The sequence below is a fragment of the Xiphophorus couchianus genome, chromosome 12 (genome assembly GCF_001444195.1).
Source record: "Xiphophorus couchianus chromosome 12, X_couchianus-1.0, whole genome shotgun sequence".
Taxonomy (NCBI): Eukaryota; Metazoa; Chordata; class Actinopteri; order Cyprinodontiformes; family Poeciliidae; genus Xiphophorus; species Xiphophorus couchianus.
Genome location: NC_040239.1, coordinates 10,932,024 through 10,953,740, shown reverse-complemented (window position 1 = coordinate 10,953,740; position 21,717 = coordinate 10,932,024). Strand labels below are relative to the sequence as shown.

The window sequence follows — 21,717 nt, the reverse complement described above, 5'->3', positions numbered from 1 at the left end:
ACTCATCAGCTTCCAGCCATAGTCTGGGAACTGACTATTAAATATACAGAACAAAAACCTGCACACACAAAACCACAGTCTTCAAGGAAACCCCACGTATGACTCAGTGTCCCTTCTTTTGTGCTTGTGGGATTGAACTCTACAAGAACCTGTATTGTTCTTATTAATTGTTCCCTTTGATGTACTTCCCTTGCCTAACAACACAAGAACATGGAGAAAAGTAACCAATGGCTATAGATATATAACGAAGTAGGAATAAACTCAATTTTCAAAAATTCAGAGTGGGGCAACTTAGACATACATAAGACGATTATTCGTTTTAAGGCCAACCTTTCCAGAAGTGCATCATTTAATAACTTAAAATTAAATATTTTCCTTAATGAACTTCACCAGTAAACATCTTCATTTATTCTGAATTGACAAGTTTCAATGCGGCTTGTAGTTGGAGGACACTGCATCCTTGTTGAGTTAATTAAAATTAAATGAAATAATGTCAATGAAATATTCATGACAACTCGGAGATTCATCAGAGGGAGTAGGTTGAAATTCTAAAAATAACACTCTTCTTCAGTAAATGAAAATTAATTTCCATGAAATTTGAGCCTGATAACTAAGAACTTTTTGTTTCCTTCCAATAACAAATTAATTTATACTCTCATGAAAATGCAGAAATATAATATGTTTTAAAAAGCTTCACCTATGCTTGTGAACCTTGGCCAAAGAAGAAATTCAAGTAACTGTCTTGTAAAATTTGCATAAAAAGTAGTAGAGAGAAGAAAAGCAATTTTGTTGAATTTGAGAAAAAAAAAATCGCTGTTACATTATAACTGTCTTTGCTAAAGAGTTGAATAATATTTCAATATTTGATAATAATAGCCAGTTTTGAGCAGCGGAGTTTAGAATGGCTCAGGAAACAGCCCTTAAATTGAAAATTACATATTCCAGACAACAAAGCCTCAAATCTTTTTCATATTTGTCACATTACAAACACAAACTACAATGGATTTTACTGTCTCAAGTAGTGCATGTTCACAACATAAAAAAATAGCATTATAAATATGAAATATGTGGTGTGCATATGTAATCAAGCATCAGAAAACCTTTTGGAGACTACAGGAGATGTAAGACTGGGGTGAAGCCTCTCATTCTTGGTTCAGATGAAAGCAAACTCTTGTTAGAGTGTTTCAGTCAAAGCCTCAAATAAAATCCATTTTAGAATCTGGTCAAGAATCTGTGGAAGACAACCTGGAAATAGTTGTTCACAGACAATATCCATCCAATCCATCTGAGATAGAACAGCTTTGCTAAGAAGAACGGGAACAGATATTTATCTCCAGGTGACCTGTTGTCTAGAGGCAAATCCCAAATGATTGTTGCTGTAATTATAACAAAAAATGGTTCAGAAAGTTGTGATTAAGGGGGCAGAAAACCACAAATCATTTTATTTCCACAGTATACTCCTTCACCTCATGTCTTACTGGGGGAATATGAGCGACCAGCTGTAGCTTGTAATAGTCTTTACACAGTCAGGATTCAGGTTATACTGCTAACTTCAGCCTGGGTTTCCCATCTATTCTTGTGTACACAAAAGGCCCTGGCCTGACTCTGCAGCCTCATCCACTATTGTGGTGCTGTTTGAGGAACTCATAATTTTTCGAGTTATGAATGAGGCAAGTTGATGGCCCTGGACTCAACAGCCGTTGCTCCAGAATGGACAAATTACCAGTCAGCTTCTGCTTATTTACAATACGCTGTCCCGGTGCTGAGCTCATGTTTTATGACACATATATATTCAGTGTCAGAAGATGTGTTAAATTAAAGGTTAAGTAGCAAATAGCAAACATAGAACAATGCTATTTGCCTTTTTTTTTTTTTTTAACCGTTATACCTTTGGACATGTAAAATGAATCCTGCAACTGTGTGTCCTGCATACGTTTCACACCTGCTGAGTATTTCACACCTCTGTGGGAGTGTTCCCAAAAAGTTCCAATCAGACTTGGTTATGAAAAACCACGTCTCTTATAACTGGAGACGTGCAAACGAGCAGCTGGACTGCAAAACAAAAATGTTATGGTTTCACTGAAAACCAGATCCATGTAAATGGGATAAACATAAGAGAGATGAGGAGTGCATTAGAAAAATGTTCCATTACACATCTCAGCCCATAAATGCTTAAAACTGCTGCTGATGGGGTTATCTTTCTGGCAGTGTCTCTTATCTCTGTAGAAGCTCTTTTTGATTGTCTTTTGAATTTTTGGTAAGCTCACCTTTATTCTTTGTTTTTTCATTGTTCAAATGTCAGACTATAAGGCCCTGCTCATAATTAGTATGAGACGTGTCTTGATTGAGATAGATGCAAGTAGACAATGCTTACAAAGGCCTTTTAACATCTAGTTTTAAAATTCTACTGGTGTCATTCCCTTCTAGATTATTAGTCAAACACATTAATATGGCTGGGATTTATTTGAGTGGGCAAATGTATGTTATTTTTCTCTATAAAACTAGTTTAATTTTGACTAACATTTTTCACATCTAAAAGAGCAAAGCAGTAAAAGACTATCCAGCATTCTTATGTTTAGCAAACATAAAGAATTAGATCATGTTTACCACATTAAATTAAATTTATAGGTATCAGTCAATAAAAACCTCCATACCACAGCATGGCGATGCAAGTGTAGGTTTTGAAAATGAAATATGCTTCACAAAAGTTAGAATTAAATGTAAATTATCTGTATTTTAATAGGTAGACTTACTTCTACTTAATTGTCAATGACATATGTTCAAACCTATTTCTAGGAAAAATAAAATATTAACCAGGGAAACTCTAAAATGTTCAACTTCAACACGTGTCTTTAGCAGCATGCTCCGAAGTGTATCTGGTGGCGCTGAATGTCAAGACTAAGTTGAGATGAAAAATAAGGCAAGACAACTATTGAGTTCCCTCCCTCCTGTGGTCTCCTTATGCTTTCCATTTGCTCACCCCCACCTCTGTTATACATAGACTGTTATCCAATTAGGTGTTTCTTACTGGTTTAATCGATGGAGACATGAGCAGGCACACAATGACATGAATACAGACAGACACCACACAGCTCCACCTGCTCCACAAGCACTGTCTAGGCTGCGCCAGCCATGGAAACGGAGGGATATGGTGCAGGAAGTAAAATGCGAGCATAAGTGACAGGAGCAGACCCACAATTATGTGACATGCAGTGGTGAGAATGCATTGTACACACAAGCATGCACAAACATAGTGATGTGGATGTATGATAATAGCAGCGAATGACATGAATCCCAGTTAAACTTAAAGTATTTGTTGATACATTGAGTTATTTTGACAAACGAAAATACAATAAAAATCATCCAAATGAAGATTACAAATGTTGTTCTTAATGTGCAGTAGTGCTCATGCACAGCTTCAGTACTTTGTGGAGCATTTTATTAGACTTTACAACCTCTGAAAATTGTTTTCATTAGGCAGCTACAAGCTTATGACATCACCTTAACTGGAATATTTGCCCATTTCAGCTTGCAACCTTTAAATCCTATCCCAAAATGTAAAAGAAAAATCAAAATGTGGTGGAAGGTAGTATCAAACTAGAATGTTATATGGTTTTATTAACAAACAAACTTTGGTTTGAATGGAGATGTGATCAGAATTGTAGTCTTGCACAATTTGAGCCCTTGTGGATTTGATGGGCTATCTTCCAGTCAGGTAGCTGGCCAATAGGTTTTGAACTTCCTTAGAATATTTTTGTGTTTCTTTGACTGCTATGACAAAAATGGTAGGAAATTAACATTCTCATCTTTCAGCTTTTGGGGAAGCTCATTTGTTCTCACCTTGAATATTTTTATGGCTGAGATTTTTGCATACCATTAGAACTGAATCAAATGAGCATTCAATATAGAATTCATGAATGTTATGCATTTTCTATTTTTTGTAGTAGTGATTCAAAAGCAGAATAGTGCTTTGAGAAACTTGAACTAATAAATATTTAAAATCTTTGGGAGGTTAAATATTTCTGTTTGCAGCTGCACCAATGACAAAGTGCAGACAATTGTTTATTTAAACAGAATTTTTTTGTGTGTTAAATAAAAAATTAGTTCAGTTTATACTTTTTTGTCATTGTAGTTATCAAATTTAATATAATAGATTTGCTGGATCTTCACTAAATAAATACTTCATAAAGCACCAAACCACTGGCAGCTTGTAGAGGTATAGGCTATGTGCATCTGTTGAAGTCCTTCTTTCAGTTCCCATCATCCCCCCATTATAAAATGTAACTGTGTTGCAGTTATGATTAATATCACATTTTATGTAGCACATGTAACAGGAAGCAACACTGTACTGTGATTGTGCCTGGAAGTCACTAAAATAAATGAGCCATTTAGTCAAAATGAAGACCCTCTGTGTAGACGACTTAGCACATTTGAAAGGTTGCACTTTGTGATTTACTATGCGTGAAAGATTTTGCAAGAACCATTTTAGTGCGTCATATTCTCCATCTCTGAAGAAAAGGAACAGAGGGAAGAAGGGAAAGAAAAAAATAGAGAAAAATGAATACAATGCTCTGGAAGTTTAGAAATATTATGAACATAAGAGATGGGAAGTTCAAATGTGGATTTAAGGGATATTAAAACACAAATCACAATAAATGCCCTGCTGAATCCTTTTGATCACATATTTTGCCTCATTTACCTCATTACACCAGAGACAGACATATCACGACTAGATCTTTCTACTCCAGTCAGAGTATTTTGTTGATTTGCATCTTTCCTGCAGAATAATTACCTCTTCTATTTGTAAGCTTAGTGATCTCCTACTTAATCCAGAACCAACCTACACTTCTTCAGCTCTACTTCACAAAGAAAGTGTCAGAGATCCTTAAATGACGAATACATAATAAGCTACCACCTTTGTAAATCTGCAGCTAATTATGGCCAGATATTTCAGCAAACATAAATGCAAGGCAAAGTGCTAATGACTGCACAACCTTTCATGTGTGTAAGTAAATCCAGCCCTTGAAGAAAACATATAGTTAATGTGAATTATCTATATGTTAATTCACATTAATATATAGTTAATGTTAATTCTTCTATGTGGTTGCACTGCATAACTACCACTGCCGGTTCAGTTTACAAACACCGAATTGTATCAATAGAATAATTAACCTTTAAAATATCAGACTGCAAATAATTTATCAGACAACATTATGCACAAATTTTATCCAATTTATAAATATAAAAATTTAAAAATGCATAACATTTAGTTGGTGATACATAAGAGTGATCTGCTGAAATCCTCACATTTGGGATTTTCTATGCAGCATGTTCATGAACTTTTCTGATTTTGAGAGCAAAGCTATTCTACACACATGCATGCACATTTATGTCAAGCATCTAATATAGATTTTTAAAAACTTCAAAGAATAGAATTTACACATAAACTAAAACGAATAAATAAGCTTGAGGTAATAGTAATTTATCAATTTTTAATTAATGTCATCAGATAGTTACTTTAAACAGTTTATTCTTCTATGATATAAGTGAGACTTATGTAAATTAGTGTTATGTCAGTTTTGTGTTTTCAGGAACGGTCTATTCAATGAACTAATAATCTGAAGTGCACTAACTCATTTGTTCATTTTGCAGTTAAGATGGGTCAGTGTCAGTGTGCTGGTTGGATGTACTTGTGTTATGTGACTCACAAAATGTGATAAAGATTTACCCAATGAGAGAGAGAGTGCCACACCAGCACATTCACATTGTTCCATATAACACAGTAGGAGTGTAACAGGTAAATCTTTTATAGATTCAAACTCGACTAAAAACCCACCTTTATTGGATTGTATTTGAAACGTAATCAATTACAAATTTATTAATGGAACCTGACTTAATGTTGTGTTTTGATTGTCGATTCTATGTTGCATTGTGTTTCTGTGTTTGATATGATGTAAAGCACTTTGAAATGCCTTGCTGCTGAAATGTGCTATACAAATAAAATTTGATTGATTGATTGATTCACTGCACAGCCAATCAGAATGTGTGCTGTTCACTGTAGTGAACGAACGGTACAGTAAGCTTTGCTGTGATACAATCGTTCCCGCAGTGACAGAAAAACAACTTTTATTAGATTTCTATAGCTACTGTCACTGATGTTCTTGTCTTAAAGCAAGAAAAAAAAAAAACATTCGGCGCCGTGTGAACACCACAGTGAGCCGCGAATCAGGACGTGATCCATTCACGCTGTGACACAAAGCCACAGCACAGGTAGTGGCGAATCAGGATGTGATCTATTCACATTACATGAACGGCACAGTGCGCTGGGAAATCAGGAGGCACAAAACAAGGGATATCTGGACCTGATCCGTTCATGCTGATTAATAGCATGTGAGTCGCTCACTGAATGAATCAGCGCTGTTCTGAACAAATTCACCATGTGATCTGGTGAGCAGATCTTGTAAATTGATCATTCTAATGTACAGATCCTAGTGATTCAACTCAATTGAACTGTGGTTAAGTTCAGCATCCAAATAAAAGCTTTGATTGACTCTCCCAAACCCAAAAACTATACTCCCAGACAATTTTAAAAGTTTATGATAAAATCTAGGTGTTTTGAAGCAAAAAATGTAAGAGTGGCTTGAACATTTGACTATGTTTAGTTTTTATCCCTGTTGAGACGAGTACAAGGTCAACTACCTTCTTCAGCAGAAGAAATTGTCCTTTTAGAACATTTTTGCCATATGTTATTCCTACCTTCTTGAACAGCTTGGAAAGGGTTGTTTCCATCGACAAATTCCACAGAGAAGGTGATCTTTTCTGTCTCCAGGATCTCATTGTTCAAGTTGAGATCTGCCACAGCGAGACGAAAAACTTCATCATCTTTTCGTGCTGACTCGTCAAAGATGGCACCTACAGAAAAAAGATTGGAAAAAATTAAACAGAATCCCAGTTAAGATGCTGAAACTACATCTAGCCAAGAGAAGTGCAGATGTCGCAAACAGCACATAAAATAACTTTTATAAAAGTAGTTTATTCCATATTTGGTAAAATTGTCACTACATCATGACAGTATAATATGAGAGATAATCTTTGAAGAAAACAAGTTCCTCTACCTTCTCCCTGTGGTCCTACTGCCATCTGCAGAAATACAATTAATCTGAGCCATGAGATGTGTTTTAAAACTTGTGTATGCACTGCTCACACCCTCCTGATGGCCATCTGCTGCACTACAGCTCCTTCCACCGAGCAGGCCCTGCCGTAAATGTGAATGAACAGTTTTCCTGTAACGATTCTCCGCCAATAGTAAAGGTGCAGAAAACTGGCAATCTTGATCAGGGTATGCATGAGCGTGATTGACGATGCTAAGACCTTCTTGCTGGCTCTGATTGGTTCAGGCGGACAGTGGTGTATTTCAGCATATTTTGGTAGAAGTACGGGAGAAGACAGAGGAGCTTGATTTTTTCACAGATCATCTCTCATGTAATACTGTCACAACATAGTGATGCATCATTGCAGCTATCCCTCAAAATGAAAAAGATGCCATCCTTACTGACTGTGATAGTGTTGGGTTATACATGGACAGTGAGGGGAGATGATTGGCCCCTGTATTAGTTCAAAGGGTTACCAATGACAACTTATTTGAATATCTTCGTGCCTGGGAAATTTAACTGGGTTCATAAATTATATTCAACTAAATAAATTTTAAAAAAGAGTTAATTTTAGTTATTTACATCTTTCTGACTATTTAATTGGAATGACTCCTAAAACACGGCTGAATTTTTACAACATTTTTACAACACGTGAATTTTTACAAGACATCAGTCAACACGTAACAGACGTGAACACGTGACTGAATTTTTACAACACGCTTTCCACAGCTCACAACACGTTTTTTTTCCCACAGCTCACAACACGTGAGCTGTGGAAAGCTCTGGACAAGAATTTACTTTCCATGATATGCATTAAACAAAAGCTTAAGTATCTGGATTCCTGGAGAAAATGAGAGTTCATTTCAAGGTCAGTTATAGGTCAAACATAACAGTGCGCTGGCCAAAATGAAACATGCTGCACATAGAAGAAGAAGGAAGAACTGGAGTGCACCATTATGTTGGAGTCAATAAAGTTCCAGTCAGTGCTAAATTAGTCATACAATTAAATGTCAACCTGCCTGTGTGTTGACTAATTGGTAGAGGTGTGGTATTTACTTTAGAATGTTACACACAATTAACCATGTGCCATTTGCTTTCTTCCCATTTAGCCTTTGAGTTCGACCAAGTTTAGCCTTTGAATCCACGAAGGTGCTAATTGTGAAAACCTGTTCCATTAAGGCACTAGAAACGCTTATTTCATTGACCGGAAGAAGAAAAAAAATATGGATGTGTGTGTAGCTGTGCATGTGTTTAGGTTTCTGGTTCCATTCCAATTAATTCCATTAGTGACCGAGCTACACAGGATGAAGTCTGTTTTCTACCACATATAGAGGTCTGTTGCAGTAATTAGTCTTGTACAGTCAGCAGCTTACAGGATGGAGGTTAAGTGCTAAACTTTGCAGTGTACAAAAGGAACTGTGACGTCTCCATTGTGTGAAGAGAAGTACTATCCATGGAGTCTTCCTGAAAAAAAAAAATACTAGGCCTACATTATTGCCATTATTTCCACAGTGGATTAATTTAGCCATTCTGATTTTAGTCGAATTGAACAGTACATTGTATTTGAGCTAAAGCTGCTGATTTAAAAATTTGACCAGATTAATCTCACTCTAACGCCATGATCACAATGCCTACTTTTCTAAGCTTGATATACAAATATGCATGCAGTTATGGTTCGTGCAGGAATGGTGCTCTGGGAATGGAAAATGTAAATAGAGTGAACTTATATAGCGCTTTTCCAGTCATTTTGACACTCAAAGCGATTTACACTGAGCCACATTCACCAAATCGCACTCACAAACGTACACGCCTTTATACACAGATATGCAGATAGATAAGTCCCTTGCCCAGAGGCATATCAACACGTGGCAGTAGGAAGCTGGAATCAAATCTACAACCTTCTAATCGCAAGACGACTACTCTACCCACACAGGAATGGTGCCCCCGGAAGGCTGTGAACTAGGTAACCCTGCGTAAAGAAAGGCTTTTGGATAAAAATACGTACATCGATTAATCTGTTTTATGTAATATTAACATGTTAAAATTTTCAGATTAATCGCATGCGTTAACACTTTAACGTTGACAGCTCTATTTTAAACTAAAACAAAATAATGTCTGGGCAACATTAACCCTGTGTACCAGTAAATTGCTTTGTGGCCTACTTTTCAAACACAATATTGATCAAAATTACCTCCTGAAGGACAATTAATTCCAGAACATCCATTTTGCATAGTCTTTATGCAGAGTTTTCAACTTTTCTCTACATCAGAAGGCCTCATGAAATATACATCTCTTAATCGTTTAATTCCTCAGCATCTGAAAATATAAATTTTCTATTGCTGATTGAGTCTCGGTTAGTATTATACTCATGCAGTATAAATGAGGAGAAGAAAAAGGGGTTGGAAAAAAAGCAATTGAAGCAAACACAAAGACATTAACTATTCCATTAGAGTTAAATTATGAATGGACTTGAAATCTGTTTGAGGATGGTACTGCTGGGAAACAATTTTGAACTGTTCAAATGGGACAAATGAAACAGAGGACGGTTTTAGGTCCTATATCTAAGGGTCAAAACAATTGTCCCAATGATGCTAAAATGTTAGCAATAACTTTAATCCTTGCTTTAATTTTTTAACAATTACTTGTATCTTTGCAGTTGGGTTTTAAATTTGGCTCTAAAAAGATATGTAAATTTTCAAAGTTTGAGTGTTATAGTGTGGCAAGAGAAACGCAAAACGGCTTCTGTAATCTTAGTTTTTACACTAATGTTACCATGGTAACATGCTCCCAGACATAAATTAAAAGTTGCACAGGGATGTACAGCAATCTGTTTTTGTGTGGCTGATTGCTTTGTGTGTGTTCTTATCAAACATCTGATCAGCGACAAATATGTGAATCAAAAGAGTGCAGCAGTCACAGAGTGATTTCAAAACTGAGTAAAATATGCACTTTAAGTGATAATGATCAGCCATATTTTCCCCTTTTTTTAGTTGTCTATTATCTGCCTTTGGTTTATCTTTTGCCACCATTTAAGCAGGTCCCATTAAAAAATCCCACTGTGCTAGCAGAGCCAAATATAAAAGAAAAACTTTCATAAATGAGTAGAATCAGATGTGGATACAATTTCAATAACAGAAATGTCTACAAGTCATAACATTGATTTGTACTATCTGCCAAATGTGCCTTAAAATTCATGAATGCCTCAAGGTAGGAAGTAAACCCTGATTGCCCAATGAAAAGAACAATTCAAAATCAGAAACTCAAAAATAATTATAATAAGAAACAGCATGAAAACAATAGGCCTTCGCAGCGCTTTCCTGCTTGGGCCTAGTAATATAAGCATCTGATCTCCAACATACAAGAGAAAAATATAATAACCACGCAAGAACCTTCTTCATAACATTTTTTTTTCCTGTCGGAGGATCACTGGAAGTCAATTATTCTTTGTCTGGTTTTTCAGAGCATCCCTGCATGTTGACTTACAACCAAAGATGTACAAATCTGTACTTACACAACATGCAGTAGTTTGGATTCTTTCCCCTTTACTATAATGTGTCGGTGAGCGCAAAGGCAAACAGCCCAACATTAATCAGACAGGAAATAAAAGCACTGAATCTTGCTTCACACAGTCGCCTCAAGGGCAGCTGCGCACACACACACACACGCACACCCCAATATACATGGAGTGTGTGAGAGCAAAGGCACTAAATCATCAACCCTTTCCCTAACCGTCTCTTCCATGACAACAGCAGCAACAACAGCGGTCAGACTGAACAGAGGAGGCATCCCAAAGCAGAGACCCCAAATCATTTGGTCAAGAGACATTGATCAGATGTCTGTTTGTGGTCAAGTGCTTTGTATTCATTTTCTAGTTTGTTTACACTGATAAAGAAGCAATAAATAACATATCTATTTATTGCCCAATGAGCCCTTGGCAGAGATAGGAAAAAAAGAAAAAATGAGGGAGATGTTTTGTATATAATAATAAATCTGTCAGATCTTTCCCATTGCATTTCTGTTGTGCTCCCAGCACTGGCTTTATAAGCCAGCATGCAAAGTATTTTTAATTTAGGAACAGTTTAAATGAATCATCTCCTGTAATGTAAAATGTTGAGATGTTTAAAACAAAAAGTACAATTATATAGATACAAATATATCTATAACATGTTGTATGTTACTTGTATCTCAAAGACGGAACAAACCTACCCCTCATCCTGCACTTCCAGGAATATATATATAATACTTACAAGCTGTTACAGCTTTACAGCAATATCTGATGCCGTTATTGTACTTCATGCTCTATAAAGATCAAACAATTACAGCATAATGATTCAGCACTGTTGAGGCAATGGTTGTTAAGAAGATGGTGCTGCCCTCTTCTTTTCACATGATTTCTTGCTAAAAGAAGAGGGCAGCATTGAAAGAGGTGCTCATGACAAATGGTTTTCAAACGCTAAACAGTTCCAGCAGCATTACGATTTGATCATTCAGGTCAGTGACTGTTTTGATGTAACCATCTGCTTGCCTTATTTGAGGTAAAATGGCTTCAAGCCCTGCAGATTTCCTCTCCATCTGACTTAGTCTGCACACCTGCCTCCTGCTCTTTGACTATCAGTCAGGCTCTTCTGTGTTGCCAAATTCCCTCTCTTCCTCACCCTCCCTGAACTCCAACTGGGTTTCTGTCTCTTTCTCACAAGAACAACTGCAGGCAAAGAACTGAGGATTTTGAAAATCCTAAGGGGCAACCTTCCCACTGTCTCTTAAACAAACATACTAACCTGTTGTTGAGGCTGGAGCTTATGACAGTAATGTGACAGGAACACCGGCAGACTGACAAGGATAATGATTGTGGGGAAACAGAAACACACACAAAGGTGATGTATTTCTGATTTGTGACCATGCTGTACCTAGGTGTCCCGGTCTCAGTGTGATGATGAAAGCAAAGCAGTGGCGGTGCTGAGTGATGATGGTGATGAACAGTGGGAGGTTATCAACCTGTGGTGTCAAATGCCCTAACAGACTCACTGACACACACACACACACACACACACACACACACCCCTTCACAAACAGGTTGTTATTTACCTCAGTGATGCGAGAGCAAGAAGGGAGAGCATTTTGACGCCTGGGAGGACAACATTGAATTAAAGTGTACTTTGAGCAATTTGTGTGTGTGGAAGAGAGGAAGCTGAGAATAAGGGCAAAGAATTAATGTACTGATGAGGGCAGATCAAGTCAGTGAAGCCTGAGAAGGACAACGTGAAAACAATCGACAATATGTTAATGTTGTATTTTTGTATTTTGAAAAATGTGCAAGGGGTTTCTTGTGCATCGTCTAAGCATGTAAATGTCATAGATCAGAAGTACATGTAAAAAAAATTATTCAGAATAAGATTAAATTGATATTTACATATTCTGTTTTGCAAGGACTGAATCATTCCAAGCACTGCTTGCTTATGTAGCACTATCATGATGTAAAATTAAATGTGTGTATGTTTAACTTCTGGTATACATGATAGTGTGCAAGCAACCTAATATACAATAAAACACAAGATCAGACGTGTTTAGGATTTGGCTTTCCATAATGACATGGATATTTGTTAAAACAGAAATTGTGAATTTGTGCCTCTTCTCGAGCAAAGGAGGTGTTTGGCAGAAAAACCTGATTCAACCAAATTCATGAAGCTACTTGTGAATGATAAATGTACAAGTTTTTATGTCCTAAATCTGAAACAGGACATAAAGGCGGATCTGCTACCAAAGTAGCAGCATCTCTGTACACTCACATAATTTCCCCACATTTAAGAAGATACTTTGCATGCAATCGGAGGAAGGTCCATTTTTATGGAGGACCAGAGAAAACTGCTGGTCATTGTAGAATGTTTGTTATGAAGTGTTTGTTATGAAGATTGTACAGCAAAAATACCATCTGGTAAAAGCTGATGGTGAATTTTAGAGCATATTAGAGACCTTTAGCATAGCAAAAAAGCAAATTGCAGATGTAGCAAAGTCTTAAATGAACAAACCTCACTTTTTTATAAACTCCTGAAATTTCAGTGAGATAGCCAGAGTTCTTAAAATCTTAATCTACAATGTATCCATATGAACATGCTAAGAAAACAAAAAATTTTGCTTTCTGCTCTATAAAACTATGACAGCAGGAAAAGAAGTGTGTTGGGTTTATTCTTGTTTTGTTTTCTTGCTTTGTTCGTAACTCTGTTTACATTAGACCTACAAGATAAACTTAAGAAAACAGCTTTGAAGGGATAAATAGGATTACTTAAATCATGAGCAGGAACTGTTTTGAAGAAATCCATAGCTCAACATTTTAGTCATTTTTGTGCTGTTGATTTCCATTTTATAAGCAGCTGCTATATGGAGACTTCTCTGATTTTTTATTGGAATCCCAGGGACCATACATATCTAAAAGTAAACATAAATGAAAAGAAAAAAAACCCAAAAATAAAACATTCTGAGTAGAACAGCTGGCACCCCAGCCAGGAATGCAAAAGCTGGAATAAAAGGCTAGGCACCATATTTTGCCAATGGAGTCTCACTTCTCACAATTAGGGTGATTAACTGGTACGTCTTTTGTGTGTGAGCTTGTCTGAATCTTGAAGCTTGTGAACGATAAGCTTCACAAGCTTCAAGGATATAGGATGACAGGGTATAGCCCAGATTTCTCATACAGTATAAATGGCATAAACTAACAGGCAACCTAATTTTCGCACAAAGAAAATCTTTTTTCTTTTTTTTTCCTACTCATATTTTATTCTATTCTCCTTCACATTTTTTTAGCATTCTGAGTGTGTGAATTCATTTTCTCCAAAGAGTTGAGCAGCACAGAGAGCACATAGTTACAGTTCACCAGCAGGTGAACCCTGCGTCTTGATGTCGCATAACACTGAGGTCTGTGCTTTTTCAACATATGTCACTTGAGAGTTTACCTTTTCCCTTCTCATATTAAAAGCAAAATACTCTTATTATTTTTAATTTTTAAGAAAATGTCCATGGATCGCCAGGGCTCTGGAAATCCACGTAAAAGGTGGAAAACTGACGAGGCTTTTCTTACGTTTTTTCATTCCGTCATCACAGCCCTGCTTGTTTGCAAGTAAAAGCTGACTCTGCTCTTTTCCAGCCATGCACGATTGGCCATCTTGAAATAGTACAGCTGATGGCAAAGAGCCAGCTGTTAGAGTACTTAAGCCTCAGCCAAGATATAAGTAAATGATAATTAGAGTGATAGCAGAGCATCTTCAAAATGACCCGAGTTGTATTTTCAGTGTACCTATGTACCCTAGACAGCTGCCATGTAATGATGCCTGCCTTTTTGCAGCCTTTTCCATTTTGTCCATGCTATGAATACTTTGCACAGCACCTATTACTTCTTGATTTACAGTTTGAAATATTGAAGCAGGTCTCATTCTGCTGTACACTATAACACTTTTAACATTTTCCTATTCCAATTTTTCCCTTAAGAGACCTTCCTAACCTCATCTTATTTTGAGTCCTCCCTGCCTCATCATGTCTTTGCCATGCCCTCATTCACGTTCTACCAATGTTCCTGATCTCTCCTCATTTATCTGCACCTCCCTTCTTATTTAACTCCTCTATTACCCATATCTCCTCACTATCCTCCCTTTTCCTAAAGGTCTCTTTAAGCATCACTCTCATCACTAAGATCTCTCTCTGTCATTGCTGATCCTTTCCCCCTCTGCTTGGTTAGTGTGACACCCTGTGCTGCATTCAGTCTGAGTAAACCTGCACAGAAGTGGGACCTCTTGGAAAAAGAAAAGCTATAACAGATGTTCAAAACATAAGTTGCAGAAAGATCCACTCAACTAGTGTTTTTCTGCTATTCAAAAATTACTTTGCACCACAGGGACCACAACGGAACAACATGCCTGGATGAGTTAGGGAGGTTTTCACAGACAAATTGGGACCAACAAATATCACTCAGATGGTCAGAATCATTTACCTGTTCATAGCTAAGAGACGTTTACATAAAGGCAAGAGAAAGGCAAAAAATAAAAAAAAAACATCTGCTGATTTTGATCGCCTTGAGTATTTAAACAGACCCCTTAGTATAAAGACAAAAATGAGGAAGGATTTTGGCAACAGCTCAGGTAGAAGGTTCTAAGATTTGTACAAGTCATGGATATCGTACTGTATTTCAAGGCTAGGCAGAATTTTCAATGATTTCCCTCTTTTGCCCTACTTCTCCTTCAAACCGCATGTCTTCAGCATCTTAAGACATTTACATTCCTCCCCTGCACCTCAACCCTCTGCTATCAAATCCTATCCTATTCTCGTTTGCCTCATAGTTTAAACCCCCAAACTTCTGAACTCTCCTCCTCTTTGTCTCCTTCCCACCCTGGAGTCCTCCTCTTTCACACTGCTCTGTGCAATGCTTCCCCCTAATTCCATCAAAGTCCCCTTCTCATTTTAATCCCCCTCCTCTTCCCCATCCTTCTAGATTGGTCCTCAGCCTCCTTCATTTACACCCAAACACTTTTCCCCCCTCCGATCTTCACCTGCTACTGTATCTCCAGGCACTTCTTTCCTCTCAAACTGTAACTTTAATTTCTCCTCTCTACTGGCACCTATAAGTGTCTTTTCCCTCATGTCATTTTATTTAAATCTTCTGTTTGCTTACCAGCTGTTGCTCGGATGTCTTGTCCTCTACGTCAATAAAAACAATTTGTACTCCTACCGATCATCTGGACAGAACAGCTGCCATATGTTCTTTCTTAAATCCTATACAATAGTACTGCAGATATGCTTTGTTGTTGGAGCTCGGTTACTGCCATTCTCGCTGTGTACATAGACCACAAAGCACACAAGCACTGGAATACTTACAAAACAGGAAAACACTATCACGCAGAAAAACACGAGTACAAATGAGCGTGTAGGAATAAACATACACAAACACAGAGGATAAAGTGTATATTTGCTTCATAAATAAGCCCCAGTAAGGCTGGTAGCCAGCAGAGAAATTAAGGCTTTAAATATTCACTGAGCAGAGTGTGGGTTTTTGCATTCCTGTCTTATCTATCGCTGGCTTTTATGCTAACTCGGTATTACTAATTTGTTTCTTATAATTATCAATCTATCTGCCCACACGCAGAATAGTTGGTAGTCCTCATTTTCCCTCCATCACTTTCTACTTCTTGCTTTTTCAGGGTATGATCCGTGCATGCTGAAACTTAATTTTTACCACACATATCATGCCTACCCTTTTATATCTCTGGTCATCTTTCCCTCTAGTTGTGTTTTAAGCACACCGTCCACCGCACACAAGATACCTTCTATTTTAAAGCTGCACTTCTCCCTCCTCATTCTCATATTCATTACAAATTTACACATTACTACACACAAACTGCAAGCTGTAAGCAGTTAGTCAGTTAAAAAGTAATAAAGGCCATAATAAAGCCCCTCCATTTACAAAGCTATTAGCAATTGGCAATCCTATGGGTCACACAAATAAGCTAGAGCACCCTAATGCGTTCACACAGGCACCCATACACAAACAGAAGTCATACACAAGAACAAAAAAAGACATGATTAACTGCTTTCATGTGGGGTCAGCTGGTTGTTATAGGTTTCAAATTAATGTGTGTCATATTTTCATTACAGAGGAATTAGCTTCTCAGTGATGCATGATAGATGGCTGACTGGCCAGAGGAGTTGTTACAGTGCAAGATTGTGATTCTCAGGGTTTGACAGCTTAAAGAAAACACAATCATGGTAACCCTTATTGGCAAAACTTTAAAATAAAGCAAAGGATGATCCGAGTGTTTTATTAAAAAAATAAATAAATAAAAAAATAATTACTAGTGCTGATACTGAAATATTAATTATAACTTGACTTCATTTTGAAGTCATGTTTCAAAATGACTTCTTAATTCATTTTGAAACATAGCAAAATTGTTGAGTAAAACTCCCAATAAATTTAACAGTAGTTGCCAAGTTATCACTTACCATGATTGTTGGAGCCTTGAATTCTCTCTGTTACTTTGGTTTTTCGGTTTTTCAGTGTAGGTTTTGACGCTTTGTATTGTGTCATGGTTATACCAGTGCTCCTGTTTCATTTACTAGTAATCACTCTCTTTATATGTTTTCTTCCCAGTATCTTTGTCATATTATGCTGTTGCTATTATCTTATATCTTGTCTTCGTTTTTTTTTCTCTCGCTTCATTTCAACTTCAGGTTCTGTAAGCTTATTTCACTTTTATCGTTACACATCTACTTTGGCATTATCTTACCTGATTCCGGCTGGTGTTTGGGCTCTATTCAGCAACTCGTACGGTTTAAACTAGCTTTTGCATCATCATCTTGAAATCGGATGAATACTAAGTTAGTCAATCTGCTTTGATAGCCAGTTTGAAGTCAGCTGCTCAGAGATGCTGTTTGTAACTTTCTAACTGTAGTATCAAATCAGTGTTATAATGCTCCTTTACTTCCCAAGCCATGTCTGAGTCTTTTTGCAACTGGAAAGTTCTGAATTGAATTTCATGAATAAAAAGTGCAAGACAGGTTATAAAATCCTGCAGTATTCTTTCATAGTTTTGAGAAAGGGAAGATTTTTATTTTTTTAATTACAGAGTCCTTAACAAAATTAGATGCATCATTTAAAATGTCAAAAAGATCAAAGCTTTATCCTTTGTGAAGGACTGAAAATAAAAATAGAAATCATAACAGTAATAATTACATGGTTCCTTTAAAAGAAAATAGCAAACAGTTAATTTCATGCAAACACTGATTACTCTCAAGATGCAAGATACTGCAGTTCAAAGAGGGAGTATATCCTACTCCTTATAGTAATCATGGATATTGTTCCTGTTTTCCTTTGTCTTTTCGTTTGACAATTCTTATTTTTTTTTAGCTTACCATCTATGGATGCAGACATCCACAACAAGCATCACCAGGAACTGCCAGAGCGCCAGCAAAATAGCCAGCAAAAGGTATTCATTTATAAACCAGCATATCAGCAGAACCTCTGTGCACACACACAGAGAGATACATCCAAGTGGCTGTTGTTTTATTCATTACTGCGGTAAGGTAGGTGGCCCTCAGGATCCAACACCCACAGAGGGTTGTATGCAAGACATAGATGGCAGGATGCATGTCTGTTGCATACATTTATCTGGGTGTAAAAGAAGTGCATATGCAGATTTCTAATTAAAACAAACAGGCAAGTCAATGTGATTCAGTAAAATTAAGTCTACAATGTTTGTCATTTACTTGAAGCTTTTTCGTATATTTTTTGGACATTCTTTGACCTACAGTTTGCCAGGTAAGCCAGGCGATGAAGCACAAATATTTTAAAATTACTTATAAAAGTACAGTGCTTTAAAAAGCATTGAAAATATGCATTGTTACCTTTACTTTTAGAATGGTATAGTGTCAAAAGAAGTCAAACTTGTTCCACCACACACATCACCTATAAAACTATCGTAATGTCATTGTACAGAATACAATGTGTGCATTTCTAAATTTCAAGTGAAAAAATAAAATAATCCTGTTGCAACTTTTGGCTGCAATAAACTAAAAAAATAAACCAGAAAGATGTTGGTTAGCACAAACTGCTATTGTTTAATAAATAACAGGAAACAAGTTAAAGGTGCACCAGTCTAAACAATATTAAAACAGTTTTATCACAATAATTGCTGCTGACAGTGGTGCCCAAATTAGTTAAGTTAGAAACGAGCTTTTGTCTACAAATATAACATGAATTACTCAATGTTCAATTTGGCAAATAATTTGTGATGATCTCAAAAAAACAGATGGTGTTATCTTTTAAAAGAAGCATTCAGGAAAAAGAGGAAACTGGAAATTAATGAAAAATAAATAAATAAATAACCACAGCATTACAACTACCCTTCATAAGTGCCAACTAACACTGAGCTGCATTTAGCACCAGTGGCAGCAAGTGGCTGCTAAATGTTCATGCAAGTGTGATGGAGAGCGATGAAACTGAAGCCTGAATCCTTCTAACGAGTCTATCAGCTCTATTCATGAGCAGAATGTGAGATTTATTCACTCGATTGCTGTATTTCAGCAAACATTCATCAGTTTTCAATGATCGCAACGGAGAGACAAAATGTGACCAATGCTGTATACAAAGCTTTCTTTTATCCAAAATGTACAAAATAAATACCATGTTGTGAGGCAATGAGTCAAATCCACATGGCGACTATCAAATCTGCTACAAATATTTGCAGTTTGATTTTCAACCTGAAATGCTTTTTTAAATTTGGCTGTTCAGAACCCTCAAGTGGGTTTGAAAATGAATCAGACAAGCTCACTTTATTTTAGGTTCTCAGATCAAAGCCTCTTTTTATGAAACAACATCAAGAAAAAAGAGATATGGACTTTGAAGACATATTATGGGAAATTAGTGCAGACCACGTTGGATGTGGAAATGGTGGGCTCATAATCACATGTTTTGTGCAAAAAAGATTAGAGTGCTTAATGGTCTTTGTCAAACAATGGGGCATAGTAAAACAAAGGAAAGAAGTGCTTTTAGCCAACAGTAAGCACTGTTATTCTAAAAGTGCTACATTGCAATTAGTTCTTGAAACAATCCTAACTATTTCACCAGCTAAAGTGGATGGGATTACAGCAACGCTGTTGAGAGAGCTGCACGCTGACATGAATGGACAAGTCTAGATCAAATTAATCATTTGGTATTTGTGGTTTGACACCTGAATCACACACAAAAAAATCCAGCAAACATATTCACATGGAGACAGGCATAAACAAAAGCTTAAATGCATACACAAAAAGCATACAACAACTAAGAATTTCAGAATTATAACAGCGACTTCTGTGGCTTATGTTATTTATGCCCTTTCTCCTTTTTCTCTCCCCCTTGTCATCTTTGTCTTCTCATAATTGTCGTAACCTGTACTATGCTATGTGCTGGCTTTTCAAGGGTGGCTGCGTGGCTAAGTGGGAGGACAAGTAGTACAGCTTTCCTGCCACATGTTGATGTGGCCTTGGCCATGGCCCTTACCCCCAAATTGGCTACTTATGAGTGCATGATTGTTTGCATGCTTTTAAGCTGGGTGAATCTGAGTTCAGTGTGTTTCTCACTCCAGTAAGTGGAATCAACCAGTACAGATTCAGGGAGAGAGTGAATCCTACTATGTAACAATTGACATAACTATGTTGGAAACATATTCATTTAGAGATTAGTGCATTTATAAAGCAATCTGCTTTGCACCACATGCAAATTAATCCAGAGGGTTTGCATTTGAGATGCCAATCTGCTCTCTCAATCTCTTTTAAGACCAAGTTTTCCATCCCACACTGATTAGGTCTTTCTACTGGGCTTTGAGAAATTCCTTTCCATATTAACTGAAAGATATTCAAATGTAGAGCAAATTATTTCAGTTGAACTTCTCTTGTCAGATGATCTAAGCTTGGCAAGCATGGTCAGCAGACTTTGACATTCTGGTGAGAAGATGTAGATTTTTTTATTCCTCTTTTAACCATTTAACATGGCTTCAGTGTGGAGAAAAGCATGCAGCTTTGGGACTCTGAGCCCCAAAATATGCAAGCTAAACTTAAATTTAACTCAGTTTAATTCAATAATTTATTCAGGCATTGGTTCATAAAATTGCTGCTTAGTCCAGCCAGGTGCAACACATAGCTTCATGTTGTTACATTTTTAAGAATTTCAAAATGCTTTGTTTTAAACACAGGCTGATTCATTCTGCAATGTCTAATTAAATAAAGGCAAAAACTAGCATCAAATCAAAAAACCCCTGAAGCAACGATTAGTTTGCTGTACAACATTATTTCCTTTATCAAAAGCAGGAAAGACATTTTCCTTGAGCTATGTCATCACTGAGAACGTCTCCACTGTTTACAAGACCTTGAGGGTTTGGAATCTATTAAATTGCAACAAAATAAGAGGAAATCTCATTCCATATTGAAGTCATGGTGACCAACAGCTGATAAAATAATTGTAAGGAGGACTAAAGTTGGTTCAATAAGCCTGGAAATAGAACGTCAATTAAATATGTAAACTAAGCCACACAATCAAAAAGGTAACTATTGAATCCGTACTTAAAAATATACATAATGATTTTATTTGTTGCCTAACATTTTTTTTTCTTTTTAAACCAACCAAAAGAATAACAGAATGAGAGTTTGGTTCAAGTAAAAATGTCTAAGAGGATTTCTTTTTCCAGTAGTAATCTACACTAAATATTCAGATGAAACTCAAAGCAACCTGTGTTGCTATGTGGATCAGCTTTACAAAATGCTAAAGACACTCCTGGTAATATTTCTCTCAGTTATTTCTGAAGAAGCACAAAACCTGTCCACACTGACTTCACCAGCCTTGCAGTCTTGACATGCTCCAATCATTTTTCTTTGTTTTCCATCTTTAAAAGTTCCTTATTAGCCTAATTTCTGAAACTAAATCTGTTTCTTCTTTCATCTTCAGTTACAGTAGATGAATTATGTGAACAGTCAATAAAAAAATATTCGTGAGGGAAGATATGAGATATTAGGGATTACAGATAAATAATTTTCTAGTTTATTCACTTGTTAG

General features: G+C 36.6%; 1 protein-coding gene across 5 annotated transcripts in view; it reads right to left on the bottom strand.

Annotated features, from left to right (window-relative positions):
- The window catches only part of grid2 (glutamate receptor, ionotropic, delta 2), a 517,587-nt gene that overhangs the window by 388,951 nt on the left and 106,919 nt on the right, over positions 1-21,717 (bottom strand). For all 5 annotated transcript variants that reach the window (XR_003597537.1, XM_028033208.1, XM_028033207.1 and 2 more), the window contains exon 2: positions 6,757-6,912. Coding sequence is in view for 4 of the 5 variants with exons in the window: in XM_028033208.1 (XP_027889009.1) it covers positions 6,757-6,912 (156 nt within the window). In the remaining variant the exon portion in view is untranslated. The remainder of the gene's footprint in view (positions 1-6,756; positions 6,913-21,717) is intronic.